The sequence below is a fragment of the Engystomops pustulosus genome, unplaced genomic scaffold, assembly GCF_040894005.1.
Source record: "Engystomops pustulosus unplaced genomic scaffold, aEngPut4.maternal MAT_SCAFFOLD_263, whole genome shotgun sequence".
Taxonomy (NCBI): domain Eukaryota; kingdom Metazoa; phylum Chordata; class Amphibia; order Anura; family Leptodactylidae; genus Engystomops; species Engystomops pustulosus.
The window spans coordinates 108,700-130,535 of NW_027285142.1; the positions used below are offsets into that span (position 1 = coordinate 108,700).

At 56.9% G+C, this 21,836-nt stretch overlaps 1 protein-coding gene across 3 annotated transcripts; it reads right to left on the reverse strand.

Moving 5' to 3' along the window:
- Positions 1-9,562: 9,562 nt before the first annotated feature.
- Positions 9,563-21,470, reverse strand: TIMMDC1 (translocase of inner mitochondrial membrane domain containing 1). 3 transcript variants are annotated; one of them, XM_072132191.1, is made up of 8 exons: positions 21,333-21,470; positions 16,716-16,855; positions 16,371-16,536; positions 16,205-16,293; positions 16,065-16,132; positions 14,784-14,862; positions 14,606-14,716; positions 9,563-9,910 (listed from the first exon to the last, which is right to left on the reverse strand). In XM_072132191.1, exons 2-8 carry the CDS (start codon positions 16,829-16,831, stop codon positions 9,793-9,795), a joined length of 747 nt encoding a protein of 248 aa, XP_071988292.1. In that variant the 5' UTR covers positions 16,832-16,855; positions 21,333-21,470; the 3' UTR covers positions 9,563-9,792. The 3 variants fall into 3 exon arrangements, with proteins under 3 accessions (XP_071988292.1, XP_071988294.1, XP_071988293.1); XM_072132193.1 differs by having other exon boundaries at positions 21,340-21,451; XM_072132192.1 differs by having other exon boundaries at positions 21,244-21,382.
- Between the last annotated feature and the right edge of the window lie 366 nt (positions 21,471-21,836).

Genomic DNA, 21,836 nt, shown 5'->3' on the forward strand with positions numbered 1-21,836 from the left:
TGTGATTTTTACTGTTTATTATGTTTTATATCCGTTCTAGGGAAAGGGGGGTGATTTTAACTTTTAATATTTTATTAATTTTTTTTTATTTTTTAAACTTTTTTTTTTCTTTTTTTTTCACTATTTTTTAGACCATCTAGGGTACATTAACCCTAGATGGTCAGATCGCTCCTACCATATACTGCAATACTACAGTATTGCAATATATGGCATTTTTGCAGCACATTCATTACAATGAGCCACTGGCTCATTGTAACGAACCTGCATAAACCATGTAGCCTCGTGTCAAAAGAAGACACGAGGCTACCATGGTAACCGATCGCCGCCCCCCGATTACGTTCAGGGGCGTGGTGATCGAAAAAAAGATGGCGGCGCCTGGGCGCCGCCGTCTTTTAAATGCAGCCGGCGTCTTTGCGGGCGGCGTTTAGAGGGTTAATAGCCGCGATTGGTGCTAGCACCGACTGCGGTTATTATAGTTTCATAGTTTCATAGTTTCTACGGTTGAAAAAAGACACTCGTCCATCAAGTTCAACCAAGGAAGGGAAGGGATTGGATGAGGAAGGGATTTAGGGGAAACAATTCTATATAACATAACCATCAATGTTATTTAGGTGTAAAAAGGCATCTAGACCCTTCTTGAAGCTGTCTGCTGTCCCTGCTGTGACCAGCGCCTGAGGCAGGCTATTCCACAGATTGACCGTTCTCATAGTAAAAAAGCCCTGTCGCCTCCGGTGATTAAACCTTGATTTCTCCAGATGCAGACTCCGCCCCCTCGTCTTTTGATTTGATCTAATCTGAAACAACTTCCCACCATATTTTTTGTATGGACCATTCATATATTTAAATAAATTAATCATGTCCCCTCGTAGTCGTCTCTTTTCCAGACTAAATAAATCTAGTTGTTTTAATCTTTCCTCATAACTGAGACCCTCCATACCCCTTATCATTTTTGTGGCTCTACGTTGAACCCTCTCCAGCTCCAGGGCATCCTTTTTATGGACCGGTGCCCAGAACTGGACAGCATATTCCAGGTGTGGCCGAACCAGTGCCTTGTATAGTGGTAATATTACATCCCTATCACGAGAGTCCATACCACTTTTGATACATGACAAGATCCTACTGGCTTTAGAGGCAGCTGATTGACATTGCATGCTGTTATTCAATTTGTGATCTACTAGTACCCCCAGGTCCTTCTCAATAAGGGACTCTCCCAGATTTACTCCCCCAAGGACATATTTTGCCTTTGGATTATTGGCCCCCAGGTGCATAACCTTACATTTATCCACATTAAACCTCATTTGCCAAGTGGATGACCAAACATTCAGTTTGTCCAAGTCACCCTGCAGCCTATGAACATCCTCCATAGACTGTATTACACTACACAGTTTGGTGTCATCTGCAAAAATAGACACAGTGCTATTAATTCCTACCTCTATATCATTAATAAATATATTAAATAGTAGTGGGCCAAGCACAGAACCCTGGGGTACACCACTCATAACTGGTGACCATTCCGAGTAGGAATCATTGACCACAACTCTCTGGATACGATCCTTCAGCCAGTTTTCAATCCAATTGCAAATGATTTCTGCCAAACCAATAGCCCTAATTTTACCCATCAGGCGTCTATGAGGGACACAATATCCACAGCTGCTCCTCCATCCATGCATCTGCTAACCTCTTCATAAAAGCAGATAAGGTTAGTTTGACAACTTCTATTCTTAGTAAACCCCTCGCTGGCTGTCACTTATTATACTATTTGATGTCACATACTCCAGTATGTAGTCTTTTACTAACCCTTCCAATACTTTCCCCACAATGGAAGTTAAGCTTACAGGCCTGTAATTGCCAGGCGAAGTTCTAGAGCCCTTTTTATATATTGGCACCACATTTGCCTTGCGCCAGTCACTTGGCACCACACCAGACATTACAGAATCCCTGAAGATTTTAGCCAGCGGTACAGCAATAACAGAACTGAGTTCTTTAAGAACTCTGGGGTGTAACCCGTCTGGTCCAGGAGCTTTGTACACATTGATTTTATTGAGCTTAGATTGGATAATGCCTACATTTAGCCAGTCTAGTATATCACAGGATCCATGACCCGCACTGACACCACCCAAGTCAGAAGTTCTCTCTTCTATTGTATAAACGGAGCTAAAAAACCTATTAAGTATCTCTGCCTTCTCCTGGTCTCCAGTCACCGATGCCCCATTTTCAGAATAAAGGGGTCCAACCTGTTGTGACCCATTTTTTTTTGCATTGATATACCTAAAAAATTTCTTGGGATTTGTTTTGCTATCTTTAGCTACCTGTCTTTCATTTTGTATTTTGGCTGATTTGATTTCTTTTTTACAGATTTTGGTAAGTTTTTTGTAAGTATTGAAAGCCTCAGGTGACCCGTCAGATTTATATTTTTTAAATGCCCTCTTTTTCTCATTAATTGCCCTTTTAACTGTAGCTGTAAGCCACGCAGGGTGTAATCTAGCCCGTCTATACTTGTTACCTATTGGAATAAATTTAGAAGTATAAAAACCCAGGATAGATTTGAATTTCTCCCATTTAACATTAGTATCACCATGTGACAGTATCTGATCCCAGTCTGTATCCTGTATTGCAGCCCTGAATTTTTGGAAATTAGCCCTCTTAAAATTCAAAGTTTTCGATTTTCCCACCTGTTTCTGCTTTTTAAAGTTTAAGAGGAAAATAATTATATTATGATCGCTGTTTCCAAGGGGTTCCCTGATACTGACATTTTGCCCCCTCTCTGACCTGTCTACCCCTTCAGTGTCTTCCTTTCCCTCCTCCCCCGATCCTAGTTTAAATACTCCGCCACCCCTGCTAGGATCTTCTCCCCCAGCACAGCAGCCCCCCTTCCACTTAGGTGCAAGTTATCTGCAGAAAACAGCTTGTACCCCAGTGAAAAGTCAGCCCAATGCTCTAGGAACCCAAATCCCTCTGCTCTACACCAGGATCTGAGCCATGCATTTAACTCCCTGAGCTCCCGCTGTCTGCTCTGTGTAGCGCATGGCACAGGTAGGATTCCGGAGAATACTACCTTGGAGGTCCTTTCCTTAAGCTTTGAACCTAGTTCTTTAAAATTATTCTTCAGGCTCCTCCACCTACCATCTATTCTGTCATTGGTACCAACATGGACCACGACAGCTGGGTCATCCCCAGCCCCTCCCAGTAATTTATCCACCCTTTCCACCACATGCCGAACCCTGGCACCAGGGAGACAGCAAACCATTCGGTTGAGGCGGTCTTGGCGACAAATTATTCTATCCGTCTTCCTGATTATAGAGTCCCCTACAACCACTAGCTGCCTTGGCTTACCTGCACTCCCATCCACCCTACTACTAGCTGGTCTGCTCCCCCGGCTGTGAGGGAGAGCAGGATCCGCTAGGGCTGCCATTTCTGACACTGACGTCCTTACATCATTGCACAATTTTGCAATTTTGCTTGGATGTTCAGAGTCAGAGTTGGCCTTCCTTTTCTTTGACCCCTTCCTACCCCCTCTATTTACAGTAACCCAGCTACCCACCTGACCCTGCTGGCTTTCCTCTCCACCCTCCACTTCTACCCCGCTTATTGCTTGCTCAGTGAGCAGCATACTCCTCTCAAGATTGTCAATTGCTCGCAGCCGTGCAATATCTTCCTCCAGATCTCTAACACGAGCTTCTAGTAGAAAAATATGGGCACATCTGTCACAGTGGTATTCACCCTCGAACTCTTGCTCCAGCAGTGTATACATGCGGCAGAGTGTGCACCGGAGCATACCACCAATCTTGCTAGCCATATCCTAGTAACAAAACAGTGATAAGTATATAAATCAAGAGATATAAAATGTAGGTTACTTACAGTTCTGTGGACTTCTCTTTTTCAAACTCCGCTTTTTTCAACTCACTTAAGTTCACTAGCCACTTAGAATCACAAGCCAAAACTGAGCGAGCTCAAAAGTGAGTTGCTAGACCTTAACTTATCAGGTGTGAACACTAATCCCTCCTCCCAATTAGCAGACCAGGCAAAGAAAGGAAAAAAAAAATCTATTTAAATTGTGACACTAAGAAAAGTGCTATTACCTATATACTCAGTCCACAATCACCCAAACAACAGATTCACTCTTAACACACACAAAACTCCGCTTTTTTCAACTCACTTAAGTTCACTAGCCACTTAGAATCACAAGCCAAAACTGAGCGAGCTCAAAAGTGAGTTGCTAGACCTTAACTTATCAGGTGTGAACACTAATCCCTCCTCCCAATTAGCAGACCAGGCAAAGAAAGGAAAAAAAAAATCTATTTAAATTGTGACACTAAGAAAAGTGCTATTACCTATATACTCAGTCCACAATCACCCAAACAACAGATTCACTCTTAACACACACAAAACTCCGCTTTTTTCAACTCACTTAAGTTCACTAGCCACTTAGAATCACAAGCCAAAACTGAGCGGTGGGGGTTTTATGCATTATGCAAAAACCCCCGCCTCTGTATGAAGAGGACTCAGCCCGTGAGCCCTCTTCATACATCCCTTATACCTCTGCGCCGTAGAGCTACGGCGCAGAGCGTTAAGGGGTTAAGCGTTGTCAGATGTTTGATGTTATAGCGAGACATCTCCCCGCCATCGTCTGCCTTCCTGAAACCCATCAGACTATAGATGAGGCACACAGATTTAAAAGGAGGTGGGTCGGTTTGGAATATCACTCATTCGGGAGGGGGTATCAGTTCTTATCCATCGGGAAATAGATTTTGTACCGTCACATCAAAAGATTGACAGGGAAGGAAGATTTGTGTTTCTGTTAGCCCTACTGAAGGGGATAAAGACGATATTGGCCTCCCCCCCCAGCATCTTTCAGTGTTCTACTCCCTTGTCTCCTTTGTCGAAAGGCATGGTAATTGTCCACTGATGATTATGGGGGACCTCAGCCTTACTTTTGATGACGGGAAAGACAGGATGAGCACATCACATAACATAAGCACAGGCACCACGAACCGTAGTAGATTTTCATACTTCTGTGAGGAGTTGGGGTGGTTGGATGTTTGGAGGGAATTGTATGGGAATAAGAGAGCCTTCTCATGCATGAGTAGGACATATCAGTCGCGGTCGCGCATCGATTTATGCTTGTCAAACACAACTTTTTTTAGGATGATACGGAAAATGTTGTATGAGAATATCATCATCTGTGACCATGCGCCGGTGATGATCATCCTGCAATCTGCCAGTCAGGGACTCAGAAGATTTAAACTGAACCCCCATTGGATAACAGTCCTTCATCACAGAGAAATTAGGAAGATAGCAAACAAGGGACACAACAGCGCTCATAGGGTGATGTGTATCCTCTAACCTATTTGGAACCATTCCCCAGTCTTGTCGTGCGCCCTCTGCTCTTGGCTCTTCTGTCCCGATTCACAGAGAAATTGATCAGTTTTGGGAACACAACTCCCACTCCTCGGGCTGCTTAAATGTCTGGGACTCTCTTAAGGTATTTTTGAAAGGTTTATACACTAAAAACTTCATACAAGCGAAAATCCGGTTTGGTCAACAGGAACAAAGCTTGAGGAAAGAACTATGGGAGGCAGAGCAGGCGCTGTTCCAAAGTAGTACAGAGGGTGCTAGGAGTAGAGTTTCGGAAGCTAATGGAAAATTGCAAGATTTTCTGCAAAAGAAGGCTCAGCATAAAGCAGCATAAAGCCTTCTTCTGTGCCCAGAAACAATTTGTGGAAGGGGGGAAGCCCGGGAAACACTTAGCAAGTCTGATCCAAAACCCAGGGGACAGGCCCTTTATCAATGCTATTAGGGGAGCGGACGGTAAAATAACCAAAGAACCAGATAAGATTCTTCCCTGAAAGGAGCTATACTCATGTGAACAGGCGAGCTGTACCGGAGAGATCAGGAAATATTTAGAGGGCATTACAATTCCTCAGGTCCCTCAGGAAGAGGCGAGCGTCTTGAACGCGCCTATGTCCCTGAGAGAACTCAAGCTGGCCTTGGAAGCCTGTAGTGGAGACTCATCCCCCGGTCCTGACGGGATCCCATTCAGCCTGTACAAAAGATACGCAGACTCGCTCTTACCCAAGCTTCTGGAAGTGTTCGAGGCAATTGGTAGAGGGGGAGCGGTCTGGAGATGTATGGCAGAGGCGGGCGTCGTACTGATACCCAAGAAAGATAAAGACCCATTGGAGATGTCTTCGTATCACCCCATCTCCCTCCTCAATACCGACCTAAAAATTCTCTCCAAAATATTGGCTCTGAGGCTGCAGAGAGTTATTTTTGATATAGTTCACACTGATCAAAAAGGCTTTATTCCAGGGAGGAGGACCGTGGACTGCGTTCGAAGGCTGCACGCGGCCATTGTAATGGGTGAGGGGGACTAGACGCTGTAAAAGCGTTCGACAGGGCGGAGTGGAACTTTCTTTGGTCAGTGATGGAGAGGTTCAACCTTGGGGATAGGTTTATTAATCTGGTAAAATGCAAGTATGCAGCCCCGAGGGCGAGGATACGGGTGGGGGACAGAGAATCAGATATGTTTGTATTATCTAGAGGTACCAGACAAGGATGCCCGCTGTCCCCCTTGTTATTCGCCCTATACATCGAGCCGCTTGCACTTAGAATCAGAAATGAGAGGGGTATTGAGGGGGGAGGCTGCGGGGGGCTCAGGGACAAGGACTGCTTATATGCAGATGATATAATTATGTATGTACGTAACTCCCCCAGGTCAATCCCCAGGGCTATTCAGATAGTAGAAGGATTTGGCAAGTGGGCAGGCTTAAAGATCAACTGCAATAAATCTAGCCTGATGCCTTTGGATGAGGAAGCCAGGATATGGGGCAGCGAGGAGAGCGGACTGGCCTGTACGGACACTTTCTGCTTCTTAGGTATAAAAATCTCAAATAACCTGAAGGAATTTTATAGACAAAACTTAGACCCATTAATAGAACTCCTAAAAAGGAGAACAGGAAGCTGGAAGGGATTACCCCTTTCCAGAGCGGATGATTCTCCTTCCCCAGATATTGGATGTACTAGCCGCATCGCCGATTTGGCTGGAGGACTAAACAAACTTATCTGGGAAAGGAAAAGGGTCCGGATAAAGATGGGGGAAGGGGGGCTGGGTCTCCCCTTCTTCCAGGGGTACTACTTAGCCGCCCAAATGGACAGACTGGTGAATTGGACGAATGACTATACGTTAGTTACACTGATCCATACATCAAATGGACAGAGTCTATTATTGAGCTGTTGGAGAGTTCCCTTTTGAGAGTCGCCCTATAAAGGGCGGGCAGCAGTAAGAGCTATGATCAAGTCATGGAAGCGCTTTAAAAAGATAATGCAAATTTTTTTTGCTTTTTGCAAGAAACCCCACTATGGTGTAATCCACATTTCACGGAGCTTGGGAAGATCCCGGATTGGAAGTTTTGGTGGAGGTTAGGGTTAAGATATGTGTCACAATTAATAAAGGAAGGTCAGATGCTGTCCTTCTCGGAGCTATAGAGAATTTACGGGTTGAAGGAGGGTGATAGGATTCGATATTATCAAATTACACTCGCCCCACACTCACGGGGAAACACATGAATGTTTCAGCATAATAAGGGAAGCAACGAATCATAGTAAAATGATGTCAAAGATATACAAGTTTATACGTAATAGCTTCACAAAGACAAGGATTCACTGGTACAGGAAGAAGTGGGAGATAGCGGTAGGTGAGATGAGCGAATCAGAATGGAGCAATATACACACAAACACCAAGATTGGATCCATCAATTGGAATCATAGATTAATACACTTTTTTTTTTATTTACCAAATATATTACACCCCACTGGAGTTAAATAAAATGAACAAAAGAGGTGATTCCAGATGCTGGAAATGCGCGTCAATGGGTGCGGATTTCCTCCACCTGGCCTGGCATCCCTAGCAGAGAGATTGTGGATTTCTTCTTCCCCCGGCACCAGACTTATAACTTCACATCATGTATTACATTTAGGTTTTATTTTATCACACTTGTATTGTTGCGTTCTATGTATTTGTCTGTGTAATATGTCACCTTTTCTGTATGATAACCTTTGTGTGTGCAAGCGCTGCACTTTTTATATTAAAACTTCTCTTTAATAAGATCCGTCTGGTTCTAACGATTCCACAACTCAGAAGAGACACCTGAAGCAAAGAGGAATGTAGATGACAAGGTCCTCCTCCCTTGCACCCGGCAGGCGGGCTGTAGAAGACGAGATCCTCCTCCTCCCTTGCACCCGGCAGGCGGGCTGTAGAAGACGAGATCCTCCTCCCTTGCACCCGGCAGGCGGGCTGTAGAAGACGAGATCCTCCTCAGTTGCACCCGGCAGGCGGGCTGTAGAAGACGAGATCCTCCTCCCTTGCACCCGGCAGGCGGGCTGTAGAAGACGAGATCCTCCTCAGTTGCACCCGGCAGGCGGGCTGTAGAAGACGAGATCCTCCTCCCTTGCACCCGGCAGGAGGGCTGTAGAAGACGAGATCCTCCTCAGTTGCACCCGGCAGGCGGGCTGTAGAAGACGAGATCCTCCTCCCTTGCACCCGGCAGGCGGGCTGTAGAAGACGAGATCCTCCTCCTCCCTTGCACCCGGCAGGCGGGCTGTAGAAGACGAGATCCTCCTCCTCCCTTGCACCCGGCAGGCGGGCTGTAGAAGACGAGATCCTCCTCCCTTGCACCCGGCAGGCGGGCTGTAGAAGACGAGATCCTCCTCCCTTGCACCCGGCAGGCGGGCTGTAGAAGACGAGATCCTCCTCAGTTGCACCCGGCAGGCGGGCTGTAGAAGACGAGATCCTCCTCCCTTGCACCCGGCAGGAGGGCTGTAGAAGACGAGATCCTCCTCCCTTGCACCCGGCAGGAGGGCTGTAGAAGACGAGATCCTCCTCCCTTGCACCCGGCAGGCGGGCTGTAGAAGACGAGATCCTCCTCCCTTGCACCCGGCAGGAGGGCTGTAGAAGACGAGATCCTCCTCCCTTGCACCCGGCAGGCGGGCTGTAGAAGACGAGATCCTCCTCCCTTGAACCCGGCAGGAGGGCTGTAGAAGACGAGATCCTCCTCCCTTGCACCCGGCAGGAGGGCTGTAGAAGACGAGATCCTCCTCCCTTGCACCCGGCAGGCGGGCTGTAGAAGACGAGATCCTCCTCCCTTGCACCCGGCAGGCGGGCTGTAGAAGACGAGATCCTCCTCCCTTGCACCCGGCAGGCGGGCTGTAGAAGACGAGATCCTCCTCCTCCCTTGCACCTGGCCCTGCTGCACCTCTTCCCGCTACAACTCCCCCAGCACCAACCGCATCACCTCCCCCACACATCCTCCTGCTACACCTTCCACCCCGCACCTCCCGCTGCCCCTCCCCCCACACCTCCCGCTGCCCCTCCCCCCACACCTCCCGCTGCCCCTCCCCCCACACCCCCCGCTGCCCCTCCCCCCACACCTCCCGCTGCCCCTCCCCCTACACCTCCCGCTGCCCCTCCCCCTACACCTCCCGCTGCCCCTCCCCCTACACCTCCCGCTGCCCCTCCCCCCTCACCTCCCGCTGCCCCTCCCCCTGCATCAGATTCTTTCGTTAATTGTTATTTATATAATTTATTGAAAAATACCAAGTTTTTATTTTAGAGAACTAGAGCCGCCCCCTCATCCATGTGATGTTCGCAGGGAGGACCACACCACAAGGAGGCGCTCTGTACACTTGTCTCATCATGTTTTGGGGTGCGGGATGTAGTCCCCCCGCTCTGCCACAGTCTGGATGCATTGGGCCCACCATAACCTGTCACAGTCTCTGCGGACCCCCATCATCCCCTCACTGTCTGGGGAGCTGTAATAATTCGTTGATCTTCTCCACTTCCCTCTCGGGCGTCTCCTGAGAAGATTCCTGAATCTCCTGCACAACAGCATCTGTCAGCGACATCCGGGCAGCCCTGGAAGGAAGCACAAAGGCGATGTCAAGGCCCCCCCTCCAGGTGAGAAGAGAGGATGCAGACCCCCCCCTCCCTCCCTCCAGGTGAGAAGAGAGGATGCAGACCCCCCCCCCCTCCAGGTGAGAAGAGAGGATGCAGACCCCCCTCCCCCCTCCAGGTGAGAAGAGAGGATGCAGACCCCCCTCCCCTCCCTCCAGGTGAGAAGAGAGGATGCAGACCCCCCCCCTCCCTCCAGGTGAGAAGAGAGGATGCAGACCCCCCTCCCCCCTCCAGGTGAGAAGAGAGGATGCAGACCCCCCTCCCCTCCCTCCAGGTGAGAAGAGAGGATGCAGACCCCCCTCCCCCCTCCAGGTGAGAAGAGAGGATGCAGACCCCCCTCCCCTCCCTCCAGGTGAGAAGAGAGGATGCAGACCCCCCTCCCCTCCCTCCAGGTGAGAAGAGAGGATGCAGACCCCCCCCCTCCCTCCAGGTGAGAAGAGAGGATGCAGACCCCCCTCCCCCCTCTAGGTGAGAAGAGAGGATGCAGACCCCCCTCCCCCCTCCAGGTGAGAAGAGAGGATGCAGACCCCCCTCCCCCCTCCAGGTGAGAAGAGAGGATGCAGACCCCCCTCCCCTCCAGGTGAGAAGAGAGGATGCAGACCCCCCCCCTCCCTCCAGGTGAGAAGAGAGGATGCAGACCCCCCTCCCCTCCCTCCAGGTGAGAAGAGAGGATGCAGACCCCCCTCCCCCCTCCAGGTGAGAAGAGAGGATGCAGACCCCCCTCCCCTCCAGGTGAGAAGAGAGGATGCAGACCCCCCCCCTCCCTCCAGGTGAGAAGAGAGGATGCAGACCCCCCCCCTCCCTCCAGGTGAGAAGAGAGGATGCAGACCCCCCTCCCCCCTCCCCCCTCCAGGTGAGAAGAGAGGATGCAGACCCCCCTCCCCCCTCCAGGTGAGAAGAGAGGATGCAGACCCCCCTCCCCTCCCTCCAGGTGAGAAGAGAGGATGCAGACCCCCCTCCCCTCCCTCCAGGTGAGAAGAGAGGATGCAGACCCCCCTCCCCTCCCTCCAGGTGAGAAGAGGAGAGGATGCAGACCCCCCCCCCCTCCAGGTGAGAAGAGAGGATGCAGACCCCCCCCCCTCCCTCCAGGTGAGAAGAGAGGATGCAGACCCCCCCCCTCCCTCCAGGTGAGAAGAGAGGATGCAGACCCCCCTCCCCTCCCTCCAGGTGAGAAGAGAGGATGCAGACCCCCCCCTCCCTCCAGGTGAGAAGAGAGGATGCAGACCCCCCTCCCCTCCCTCCAGGTGAGAAGAGAGGATGCAGACCCCCCTCCCCTCCCTCCAGGTGAGAAGAGAGGATGCAGACCCCCCTCCCCCCTCCAGGTGAGAAGAGAGGATGCAGACCCCCCTCCCCTCCCTCCAGGTGAGAAGAGAGGATGCAGACCCCCCTCCCCTCCCTCCAGGTGAGAAGAGAGGATGCAGACCCCCCCCCTCCAGGTGAGAAGAGAGGATGCAGACCCCCCCCTCCCTCCAGGTGAGAAGAGAGGATGCAGACCCCCCTCCCCTCCCTCCAGGTGAGAAGAGAGGATGCAGACCCCCCCCCTCCCTCCAGGTGAGAAGAGAGGATGCAGACCCCCCCCCCTCCCTCCAGGTGAGAAGAGAGGATGCAGACCCCCCTCCCCTCCCTCCAGGTGAGAAGAGAGGATGCAGACCCCCCTCCCCTCCCTCCAGGTGAGAAGAGGAGAGGATGCAGACCCCCCCCCCTCCAGGTGAGAAGAGAGGATGCAGACCCCCCCCCCTCCCTCCAGGTGAGAAGAGAGGATGCAGACCCCCCTCCCCCCTCCAGGTGAGAAGAGAGGATGCAGACCCCCCTCCCCCCTCCAGGTGAGAAGAGAGGATGCAGACCCCCCCTCCCTCCAGGTGAGAAGAGAGGATGCAGAGCCCCCTCCCCCCTCCAGGTGAGAAGAGAGGATGCAGACCCCCCTCCCCTCCCTCCAGGTGAGAAGAGAGGATGCAGAGCCCCCCCCCTCCAGGTGAGAAGAGAGGATGCAGACCCCCCTCCCCCCTCCAGGTGAGAAGAGAGGATGCAGACCCCCCTCCCCTCCCTCCAGGTGAGAAGAGAGGATGCAGAGCCCCCCCCCTCCAGGTGAGAAGAGAGGATGCAGACCCCCCTCCCCCCTCCAGGTGAGAAGAGAGGATGCAGACCCCCCTCCCCTCCAGGTGAGAAGAGAGGATGCAGACCCCCTCCCCTCCCTCCAGGTGAGAAGAGAGGATGCAGACCCCCCCCCCTCCAGGTGAGAAGAGAGGATGCAGACCCCCCCCCTCCCTCCAGGTGAGAAGAGAGGATGCAGAGCCCCCTCCCCCCTCCAGGTGAGAAGAGAGGATGCAGACCCCCCTCCCCTCCCTCCAGGTGAGAAGAGAGGATGCAGACCCCCCCCCCTCCAGGTGAGAAGAGAGGATGCAGACCCCCCCCTCCCTCCAGGTGAGAAGAGAGGATGCAGACCCCCCTCCCCCCTCCAGGTGAGAAGAGAGGATGCAGACCCCCCTCCCCCCTCCAGGTGAGAAGAGAGGATGCAGACCCCCTCCCCTCCCTCCAGGTGAGAAGAGAGGATGCAGACCCCCCCCCTCCCTCCAGGTGAGAAGAGAGGATGCAGACCCCCCTCCTCCAGGTGAGAAGAGAGGATGCAGACCCCCCCCTCCCTCCAGGTGAGAAAAGAGGATGCAGACCCCCCTCCCCCCTCCAGGTGAGAAGAGAGGATGCAGACCCCCCTCCCCCCTCCAGGTGAGAAGAGAGGATGCAGACCCCCCCTCCCTCCAGGTGAGAAGAGAGGATGCAGACCCCCCCTCCCCTCCCTCCAGGTGAGAAGAGAGGATGCAGAGCCCCCTCCCCCCTCCAGGTGAGAAGAGAGGATGCAGACCCCCCTCCCCTCCCTCCAGGTGAGAAGAGAGGATGCAGACCCCCCTCCCCTCCCTCCAGGTGAGAAGAGAGGATGCAGACCCCCCTCCCCTCCCTCCAGGTGAGAAGAGAGGATGCAGAGCCCCCCCCCTCCAGGTGAGAAGAGAGGATGCAGACCCCCCTCCCCCCTCCAGGTGAGAAGAGAGGATGCAGACCCCCCTCCCCCCGGGTCAGACAGGTGCATGCAGCCCCCCCTCCCCCCGGGTCAGACAGGTGCATGCAGCCCCCCCCTCCCCCCGGGTCAGACAGGTGCATGCAGCCCCCCCTCCCCCCGGGTCAGACAGGTGCATGCAGCCCCCCCTCCCCCCTGGGTCAGACAGGTGCATGCGGACCCCCCTCCCCCCGGGTCAGACAGGTGCATGCGGACCCCCCTCCCCCCGGGTCAGACAGGTGCATGCGGACCCCCCTCCCCCCGGGTCAGACAGGTGCATGCGGACCCCCCTCCCCCCGGGTCAGACAGGTGCATGCGGACCCCCCTCCCCCCGGGTCAGACAGGTGCATGCAGCCCCCCTCCCCCCGGGTCAGACAGGTGCATGCGGACCCCCCCTCCCCCCGGGTCAGACAGGTGCATGCAGACCCCCTCCCCCCGGGTCAGACAGGTGCATGTAGCCCCCCTCCCCCCGGGTCAGACAGGTGCATGTAGCCCCCCTCCCCCCGGGTCAGACAGGTGCATGCAGCCCCCCTCCCCCCGGGTCAGACAGGTGCATGCAGCCCCCCTCCCCCCGGGTCAGACAGGTGCATGCGGACCCCCCCTCCCCCCGGGTCAGACAGGTGCATGCAGACCCCCTCCCCCCGGGTCAGACAGGTGCATGTAGCCCCCCTCCCCCCGGGTCAGACAGGTGCATGTAGCCCCCCTCCCCCCGGGTCAGACAGGTGCATGCAGCCCCCCTCCCCCCGGGTCAGACAGGTGCATGCAGCCCCCCTCCCCCTGGATCAGACAGGTGCATGCAGCCCCCCTCCCCCTGGATCAGACAGGTGCATGCAGCCCCCCTCCCCCCGGGTCAGACAGGTGCATGCAGCCCCCCTCCCCCCGGGTCAGACAGGTGCATGCAGACCCCCCTCCCCCCGGGTCAGACAGGTGCATGCGGACCCCCCTCCCCCCGGGTCAGACAGGTGCATGCGGACCCCCCTCCCCCCGGGTCAGACAGGTGCATGCGGACCCCCCTCCCCCCGGGTCAGACAGGTGCATGCAGACCCCCCTCCCCCCGGGTCAGACAGGTGCATGCAGACCCCCCTCCCCCCGGGTCAGACAGGTGCATGCAGCCCCCCTCCCCCCGGGTCAGACAGGTGCATGTAGCCCCCCTCCCCCCGGGTCAGACAGGTGCATGCAGCCCCCCTCCCCCCGGGTCAGACAGGTGCATGTAGCCCCCCTCCCCCCGGGTCAGACAGGTGCATGCGGACCCCCCTCCCCCCGGGTCAGACAGGTGCATGTAGCCCCCCTCCCCCCGGGTCAGACAGGTGCATGCGGACCCCCCTCCCCCCGGGTCAGACAGGTGCATGCAGCCCCCCTCCCCCCGGGTCAGACAGGTGCATGCAGACCCCCTCCCCCCGGGTCAGACAGGTGCATGCGGACCCCCCTCCCCCCGGGTCAGACAGGTGCATGCAGACCCCCCTCCCCCCGGGTCAGACAGGTGCATGCAGCCCCCCTCCCCCCGGGTCAGACAGGTGCATGCAGCCCCCCTCCCCCCGGGTCAGACAGGTGCATGCGGACCCCCCTCCCCCCGGGTCAGACAGGTGCATGCGGACCCCCCTCATACGCACCACTCCTGCAGCTGGTGCTCCTGCCACTGCTGCTGCTCCTGGCGCTTGCGCTCGCGTAGATCTTCCCCCGTGAGAGTCTGTAATCCAGTGATCAGCGCTCCGGCGGGAACCCTGAGGGCAGAGGCTGGGGTCACCACCATGGCCAGTAACACAGTACAGGGGGCACCAGGTAACTCACCCGAGTAATGCTCCAATCACAGAGCCCCCCACCAGCCCTCGCAGGCCCAGGCTCAGCCGGAACAAGCCACCTGTGACAGCTGGGAGGGAAGCAAAGGGTTAACTACATACATCCACACTGGGGAAAGGTCCCCCCCCCCACACCATCCCCTATAGAGACCACCATCCCCTATAGAGACCCCCCACACACACACCATCCCCTATAGAGACCCCCCACACACCATCCCCTATAGAGACCACCATACCACCCACCATCCCCCACACCATCCCCTATAGAGACCACCATCCCCTATAGAGACCCCCCCCACACACACACCATCCCCTATAGAGACCACCATCCCACACACCATCCCCTATAGAGACCCCCACACACCATCCCCTATAGAGACCACCATACCACCCACCATCCCCCACACCATCCCCTATAGAGACCACCATACCACACACCATCCCCTATAGAGACCCCCCACACACCATCCCCTATACCAGTGATGGCGAACCTTTTAGAGATCGAGTGCCCAAAATGAGACCCAAAACACACAAGCTTTTCCCAAAGTGCCAACACAGCAATTTAGGCAGTAACAAACGTATTGCTACCAGAATCTTTGAGCTCCAATCCGACCCTGTCCACACCTCGTCACTCCTCGGACAGGACCAGGCAGCACAGGACGGGTCACTTTAATATATCAGGGCACTACCTGGACTGCCTGAGACTGCAGGAAGGTGCCATGTCTGGTAAACTCTGTGTCTGGGAGACAGCCCGTGTGCCCACAGAGAGGCCTCCGAGTGCCATCTCTGGCACCAGTGCCATAGGTTCGCCATCACTGCCCTATAGAGACCCCCCCCACACACCATCCCCTATAGAGACCCCCCCACACACCGTCCCCTATAGAGACCACCATCCCCACACCATCCCCTATAGAGACCCCCCCACACACCATCCCCTATAGAGACCAACACCCCCACCATCCCCTATAGAGACCCCCCCACACACCATCCCCTATAGAGACCACCATCCCCACACCATCCCCTATAGAGACCCCCACACCATCCCCTATAGAGACCACCATCCCCCACACCATCCCCTATAGAGACCCCCACACCATCCCCTATAGAGACCACCATCCCCCACACCATCCCCTATAGAGACCACCATCCCCCCACCATCCCCTATAGAGACCAACACCCCCCACACCATCCCCTATAGAGACTACCATCCCCTATAGAGACTATCCTTCCCCGCCCACCCTATCCCCCCACATAGACCCCCATATCTTCTCACCTCCAGCTGCAGCGAAGTTGCTGACCACGACCTTGTCCCGATAGGCCGCGAGGCCGGTGCTGACACAGCTGATGGGGCAAGTACAGAGCGTTACTGGGGTGTAATGGGGGCAATCAGGAAGGTGTCTGGGGGGCACTTACTTAAAAATGCTGACAAAAGCTGCGACTCTCCACCCCCAGCGAAATCCGTAACGGAGGAAGCCCCGGATAGCCGCATTGTGGACCGAGCGCTAAGGAGACAAAGGCACGGAGGTGACGCTCTGCAGCTGCAGAGTATCGCACACAGTACTGACCTCAGGACACTTACCACAGCCTCCACCCGGTGACGGTAAACCTCTGTCTGGCTGTGCTTTATATACTGCTCCCGGCTGAAGCGAGCGGCGGGCACCCCGCCATAGACCACGCCCACCAGCGCCCCCGTCACCGCACTCTTCACCAGGAACTCCGCCTCCTGCGAGTACTCACCGCGCTCACTGCAAGAGGAGGAGGAGCACTTACTCAACACTCTGTGGGACGCCACCCCCCCCTTCCCCCCCGGCGATCTCGCCAGCCCCCCTCCCCCGCTGTAGTGAGCGCCACGGGCGTGGCAGTCTGGCGCTGTGCAGTCTCGGGTCTGGATGCCGCGACCTCTGCACCTTGTGCTCGCACTTACTTGCGCTGATAGATTTTCCGGACCCGGTTCCAGCCATTATCCTGTGAGTCAGGAGCCCGGAGTCCAGGAGGCAATGAGGGAGCGGGCCCCGGGGCCCTGGAAGTGCCGCCTACCATCCCGAGGAGACGATCTGCAGCGACCTGCAGGAGAACCAAGGAGCCGGAGACAGAACATAACATCAAGGGTCGGGCCGTGGTCACGCTATGGGCGGTCGGGCTGTCAGGAGGTTCTGGTGCCGTGTCTGGGTCGGGCTGTCAGGAGGTTCTGCTGCCGTGTCTGGGTCGGGCTGTCAGGAGGTTCTGCTGCCGTGTCTGGGTCGGGCTGTCAGGAGGTTCTGCTGCCGTGTCTGGGTCGGGCTGTGAGCATTGTTCTGGTGCCGTGTCTGGGTCGGGCTGTCAAGATTGTTCTGGTGCCGTGTCTGGGTCAGGCTGTCAAGATTGTTCTGGTGCCGTGTCTGGGTCGGGCTGTCAGGAGGTTCTGCTGCCGTGTCTGGGTCGGGCTGTCAGGAGGTTCTGCTGCCGTGTCTGGGTCGGGCTGTGAGGATTGTTCTGCTGCCGTGTCTGGGTCGGGCTGTGAGGATTGTTCTGCTGCCGTGTCTGGGTTGGGCTGTGAGCATTGTTCTGGTGCCGTGTCTGGGTCGGGCTGTCAAGATTGTTCTGGTGCCGTGTCTGGGTCGGGCTGTCAGGAGGTTCTGCTGCCGTGTCTGGGTCGGGCTGTCAGGAGGTTCTGCTGCCGTGTCTGGGTCGGGCTGTCAGGAGGTTCTGCTGCCGTGTCTGGGTCGGGCTGTCAGGAGGTTCTGCTGCCGTGTCTGGGTCGGGCTGTCAAGATTGTTCTGGTGCCGTGTCTGGGTCGGGCTGTCAAGATTGTTCTGGTGCCGTGTCTGGGTCGGGCTGTCAAGATTGTTCTGGTGCCGTGTCTGGGTCGGGCTGTCAAGATTGTTCTGGTGCCGTGTCTGGGTCGGGCTGTCAAGATTGTTCTGGTGCCGTGTCTGGGTCGGGCTGTCAAGATTGTTCTGGTGCCGTGTCTGGGTCGGGCTGTCAAGATTGTTCTGGTGCCGTGTCTGGGTCGGGCTGTCAAGATTGTTCTGGTGCCGTGTCTGGGTCGGGCTGTCAGGAGGTTCTGGTGCCGTGTCTGGGTCGGGCTGTGAGGATTGTTCTGCTGCCGTGTCTGGGTCGGGCTGTGAGCATTGTTCTGGTGCCGTGTCTTGATTGGGCTATCAGGAGGTTCTGGTGCCGTGTCTGGGTCGGGCTGTCAAGATTGTTCTGGTGCCATGTCTGGGTCGGGCTGTCAGGAGGTTCTGGTGCCGTGTCTGGGTCGGGCTGTCAGGATTGTTCTGGTGCCGGGTCTGGGTCGGGCTGTCAAGATTGGTGCCGTGTCTGGGTCGGGATGTGAGGAGGTTCTGGTGCCGGGTCTGGGTCGGGCTGTTCTGGGTCGGGCTGTCAAGATTGTTCTGGTGCCATGTCTGGGTCGGGCTGTGAGGATTGTTCTGGTGCCGTGTCTGGGTCGGGCTGTGAGGATTGTTCTGGTGCCGTGTCTGGGTTGGGCTGTGAGGATTGTTCTGGTGCCGGGTCTGGGTCGGGCTGTGAGAAGGTTCTGGTGCCGGGTCTGGGTCGGGCTGTTCTGGTGCTGTGTCTGGGTCGGGCTGTCAGGATTGTTCTGGTGCCGTGTCTGGGTCGGGCTGTCAGGAGGTTCTGGTGCCGTGTCTGGGTCGGGCTGTCAGGAGGTTCTGGTGCCGTGTCTGGGTCGGGCTGTCAGGATTGTTCTGGTGCCGGGTCTGGGTCGGGCTGTCAAGATTGGTGCCGTGTCTGGGTCGGGATGTGAGGAGGTTCTGGTGCCGGGTCTGGGTCGGGCTGTTCTGGTGCCGGGTCTGGGTCGGGATGTGAGGAGGTTCTGGTGCCGGGTCTGGTCGGGCTGTTCTGGTGCCGTGCCTGGGTCGGGATGTGAGGAGGTTCTGGTGCCGGGTCTGGGTCGGGCTGTTCTGGTGCCGTGCCTGGGTCGGGATGTGAGGAGGTTCTGGTGCCGGGTCTGGGTCGGGCTGTTCTGGTGCCGGGTCTGGGTCGGGCTGTTCTGGTGCCGGGTCTGGGTCGGGCTGTTCTGGTGCCGTGCCTGGGTCGGGATGTGAGGAGGTTCTGGTGCCGGGTCTGGGTCGGGCTGTTCTGGTGCCGGGTCTGGGTCGGGCTGTTCTGGTGCCGTGTCTGGGTCGGGATGTGAGGAGGTTCTGGTGCCGGGTCTGGGTCGGGCTGTTCTGGTGCCGGGTCTGGGTCGGGATGTGAGGAGGTTCTGGTGCCGTGTCTGGGTCGGGCTGTCAGGATTGTTCTGGTGCCGTGTCTGGGTCGGGCTGTGAGGATTGTTCTGGTGCCGTGTCTGGGTCGAGCTGTCAGGAGGTTCTGGTGCCGTGTCTGGGTCGGGCTGTGAGGATTGTTCTGGTGCCGTGTCTGGGTCGGGCTGTTCTGGTGCCGGGTCTGGGTCGGGATGTGAGGAGTTCTGGTGCCGGGTCTGGGTCGGGCTGTTCTGGTGCCGTGCCTGGGTCGGGATGTGAGGAGGTTCTGGTGCCGGGTCTGGGTCGGGCTGTTCTGGTTCCGTGTCTGGGTCGGGCTGTTCTGGTGCCGGGTCTGGGTCGGGCTGTTCTGGTGCCGGGTCTGGGTCGGGCTGTTCTGGTGCCGGGTCTGGGTCGGGCTGTTCTGGTGCCGGGTCTGGGTCGGGCTGTTCTGGTGCCGGGTCTGGGTCGGGCTGTTCTGGTGCCGTGCCTGGGTCGGGATGTGAGGAGGTTCTGGTGCCGGGTCTGGGTCGGGCTGTTCTGGTGCCGGGTCTGGTCGGGCTGTTCTGGTGCCGGGTCTGGGTCGGGCTGTTCTGGTGCCGGGTCTGGGTCGGGCTGTGAGGAGGTTCTGGTGCCGTGTCTGGGTCGGGCTGTTCTGGTGCCGGGTCTGGGTCGGGATGTGAGGAGGTTCTGGTGCCGTGTCTGGGTCGGGCTGTTCTGGTGCCGGGTCTGGGTCGGGATGTGAGGAGGTTCTGGTGCCGTGTCTGGGTCGGCTGTTCTGGTGCCGGGTCTGGGTCGGGATGTGAGGAGGTTCTGGTGCCGTGTCTGGGTCGGGATGTGAGGAGGTTCTGGTGCCGTGTCTGGGTCGGGCTGCTCTGGTGCCGGGTCTGGGTCGGGATGTGAGGAGGTTCTGGTGCCGTGTCTGGGTCGGGCTGTTCTGGTGCCGTGTCTGGGTCGGGCTGTTCTGGTGCCGGGTCTGGGTCGGGATGTGAGGAGGTTCTGGTGCCGTGTCTGGGTCGGGCTGCTCTGGTGCCGGGTCTGGGTCGGGATGTGAGGAGGTTCTGGTGCCGTGTCTGGGTCGGGCTGTTCTGGTGCCGGGTCTGGGTCGGGCTGTTCTGGTGCCGGGTCTGGGTCGGGATGTGAGGAGGTTCTGGTGCCGTGTCTGGGTCGGGCTGTTCTGGTGCCGTGTCTGGGTCGGGCTGTTCTGGTGCCGGGTCTGGGTCGGGATGTGAGGAGGTTCTGGTGCCGTGTCTGGGTCGGGATGTGAGGAGGTTCTGGTGCCGTGTCTGGGTCGGGCTGTTCTGGTGCCGGGTCTGGGTCGGGCTGTTCTGGTGCCGGGTCTGGGTCGGGCTGTTCTGGTGCCGTGTCTGGGTCGGGCTGTTCTGGTGCCGTGTCTGGGTCGGGCTGTTCTGGTGCCGTGTCTGGGTCGGGCTGTTCTGGTGCCGGGTCTGGGTCGGGATGTGAGGAGGTTCTGGTGCCGTGTCTGGGTCGGGATGTGAGGAGGTTCTGGTGCCGTGTCTGGGTCGGGCTGTTCTGGTGCCGGGTCTGGGTCGGGCTGTTCTGGTGCCGTGTCTGGGTCGGGATGTGAGGAGGTTCTGGTGCCGTGTCTGGGTCGGGATGTGAGGAGGTTCTGGTGCCGTATCTGGGTTGGGCTGTTCTGGTGCCGTGTCTGGGTCGGGATGTGAGGAGGTTCTGGTGCCGGGTCTGGGTCGGGCTGTTCTGGTGCCGGGTCTGGGTCGGGCTGTTCTGGTGCCGTGTCTGGGTCGGGCTGTTCTGGTGCCGGGTCTGGGTCGGGATGTGAGGAGGTTCTGGTGCCGTGTCTGGGTCGGGATGTCAGGAGGTTCTGGTGCCGTGTCTGGGTCGGGATGTGAGGAGGTTCTGGTGCCGTGTCTGGGTCGGGATGTGAGGAGGTTCTGGTGCCGTGTCTGGGTTGGGCTGTTCTGGTGCCGGGTCTGGGTCGGGATGTGAGGAGGTTCTGGTGCCGGGTCTGGGTCGGGATGTGAGGAGGTTCTGGTGCCGTGTCTGGGTCGGGATGTGAGGAGGTTCTGGTGCCGTGTCTGGGTCGGGATGTGAGGAGGTTCTGGTGCCGGGTCTGGGTCGGGATGTGAGGAGGTTCTGGTGCCGTGTCTGGGTCGGGATGTGAGGAGGTTCTGGTGCCGTGTCTGGGTCGGGCTGTTCTGGTGCCGTGTCTGGGTCGGGCTGTTCTGGTGCCGTGTCTGGGTCGGGCTGTTCTGGTGCCGTGTCCGGTCCGGTTGGTTCATGGCTCCGCACTTGTTACTGCCCCCAGTGACAGGACACTACAGCCGCAGGGTGTGAACACCTCCTGCCCCGGGAACATGCCGCACAGGCCCCGCACTCACCGCTCACCGTCCGCGGCAGCTGCAGGTCACGAGCCGCAGGGCGCCGCCATCTTGCAGCGGTCACATGACCTGAACTCTTATCTCGGTGGTTGTGACGTCATATCTAGCTGCGCCAATCACCGGAGGAGGCGGGAAGCACGAGGCAACGCCCCCTGGCGGCTCCGAGGAGACCCGCAACGTCCTGTCACCAACCGGCACCTCCCAATGTACAGAACAAGCCCCGCCCCCAATGTACAGACACCCCACCCCTCCCCAGTGTACAGAACACCGCCCCGCCCCCCAATGTACAGAACAAGCCCGCGCCCCCCAATGTACAGACCCTCCGCAGTGTACATAACAAGCCCCGCCCCCAATGTACTGACACCCCACCCCTCCCCAGTGTACAGAACACCGCCCGCCCCCCAATGTACAGAACAAGGCCCGCGCCCCCCAATGTACAGACCCTCCGCAGTGTACATAACAAGCCCCGCCCCCAATGTACTGACACCCCACCCTCCCCAGTGT